The sequence below is a fragment of the Dicentrarchus labrax genome, unplaced genomic scaffold, assembly GCF_905237075.1.
Source record: "Dicentrarchus labrax unplaced genomic scaffold, dlabrax2021, whole genome shotgun sequence".
Classification (NCBI taxonomy): domain Eukaryota; kingdom Metazoa; phylum Chordata; class Actinopteri; family Moronidae; genus Dicentrarchus; species Dicentrarchus labrax.
In genome coordinates this window covers 1,357,501-1,360,000 of record NW_026136721.1, presented here as the reverse complement: position 1 = coordinate 1,360,000, position 2,500 = coordinate 1,357,501, and the positions used below count along the sequence as shown (strand labels likewise).

General features: G+C 44.1%; 1 protein-coding gene across 1 annotated transcript in view; it reads left to right on the top strand.

The window, feature by feature from the left end:
- LOC127354874 (histone-lysine N-methyltransferase 2C-like) overlaps positions 1–2,500 on the top strand; it is a 72,505-nt gene that overhangs the window by 30,474 nt on the left and 39,531 nt on the right. The window contains 3 exon segments of the mRNA XM_051385158.1: positions 1,639–1,741; positions 2,057–2,160; positions 2,258–2,386. Of these exon segments, the coding sequence (XP_051241118.1) occupies positions 1,639–1,741; positions 2,057–2,160; positions 2,258–2,386 (336 nt within the window).

The window sequence follows — 2,500 nt, the reverse complement described above, 5'->3', positions numbered from 1 at the left end:
ACACGTACTGTAACTCTAACACGTACAGTAACACTCTAACACGTACTGTAACTCTAACACGTACAGTAACACTCTAACACGTACTGTAACTCTCTAACACGTACTGTAACTCTAACACGTACTGTAACTCTAACACGTACAGTAACTCTCTAACACGTACAGTAACTCTCTAACACGTACTGTAACACTCTAACACGTACTGTAACTCCTAACACGTACTGTAACTCTAACACGTACTGTAACTCTAACACGTACTGTAACACTCTAACACGTACTGTAACACTCTAACACGTACTGTAACTCTCTAACACGTACTGTAACACTCTAACACGTACTGTAACACTCTAACACGTACTGTAACTCTAACACGTACTGTAACTCTAACACGTACTGTAACTCTAACACGTACTGTAACACTCCTAACACGTACTGTAACACTAACACGTACTGTAACACTCTAACACGTACTGTAACTCTAACACGTACTGTAACACACTAACACGTACTGTAACACTAACACGTACAGTAACACTCTAACACGTACTGTAACTCGTACTGTAACTCTAACACGTACTGTAACTCTAACACGTACTGTAACACTCTAACACGTACAGTAACACTTCTAACACGTACTGTAACACTCTAACACGTACTGTAACTCTCTAACACGTACAGTAACACTCTAACACGTACTGTAACACTCTAACACGTACTGTAACACTAACACGTACTGTAACTCTCTAACACGTACTGTAACACTCTAACACGTACTGTAACTCTCTAACACGTACTGTAACTCTCTAACACGTACTGTAACTCTCTAACACGTACTGTAACTCTAACACGTACTGTAACTCTCTAACACGTACTGTAACACTAACACGTACAGTAACACTCTAACACGTACTGTAACTCTAACACGTACTGTAACTCTAACACGTACTGTAACACTAACACGTACAGTAACACTCTAACACGTACAGTAACACTCTAACACGTACTGTAACTCTAACACGTACTGTAACACTCCTAACACGTACTGTAACTCTAACACGTACTGTAACTCTAACACGTACTGTAACTCTAACACGTACTGTAACACTCTAACACGTACTGTAACTCTAACACGTACTGTAACTCTAACACGTACTGTAACTCTAACACGTACTGTAACTCTAACACGTACTGTAACACTCTAACACGTACTGTAACACTCTAACACGTACAGTAACTCTAACACGTACTGTAACACTAACACGTACTGTAACTCTAACACGTACTGTAACTCTAACACGTACTGTAACACTCTAACACGTACTGTAACTCTAACACGTACTGTAACACTAACACGTACTGTAACTCTAACACGTACTGTAACTCTAACACGTACTGTAACACTCTAACACGTACTGTAACACTCTAACACGTACAGTAACTCTAACACGTACTGTAACACTCTAACACGTACTGTAACACTCTAACACACACTAACACGTACAGTACATTGAGTTGTAAGTCAGTTCTGTGTGGACTCGGACAGTGGAAGAATATCTTTATTATTTTATTATGAAATAAGTAATGAAATGTGTAAACCATAATGGGGTGTGTGTGTGTGTGTGTGTGTGCGTGCGTGTGCAGACTCAAAGACCTACACTCAGGACGGAGTGTGTCTCACAGAGTCGGGTCTGTCTCACCTTCAGTCTCTGGTTGAACCTCTGACGTCACCGCGCAGGTACCGCAGGTAGGTGGGGGGGGTTGGCTGCAGCAGCTTTTTAGCATTAGCAGCTGTTTAGCATTAGCATTGTGCTAACTTAGCCTCATTTGCTAAGTGGAGTTTTATCATCAGTAGGTTTAAAGTAGTTCTGACTGAATATAAAGCCGCTGAGACCTGGTCCAGCTGAGACCTGGTCCAGCTGAGACCTGATCCAGCTGAGACCTGGTCCAGCTGAGACCTGGTCCAGCTGAGACCTGATCCAGCTGAGACCTGATCCAGCTGAGACCTGGTCCAGCTGAGACCTGATCCAGCTGAGACCGGTTTCCTGTCTGTCTCCTGCAGGTGTAAACCCAAACTGAAGCTGAGGATCATCAACCAGAACAGTGTCTCTGTCCTACAAACCCCACCTGACCCCGACCCCCCCACTGAGCAGGACCACAGCAGAGGTCAGAGGTCACACACACTCATGTCTGTCTTTCTGTACGTCTGAGGACATTATGTACCTGTCTCACTCTCTCTACCTGTCTGTCTCTGTCTCACCAGGTGATTTGGAGTGTGAGATAAAATCCGACTCGAGTCCAGAGCGAGACCACGCCCACGATGATGATGTCACCAAGGAGCCTGAGGTTGCTGACGGCAACAAGAAGAGGAAGAGGAAACCCTACCGGCCTGGTGAGGAGGACAGGATAGTTAATCACCATGGAGACGTTGTAATCATTCAATTGACAACCGATCACCATGGTAACGTCAGCTCTGTGGGCGGGCTCTTGACAGAGAGTGTCCACG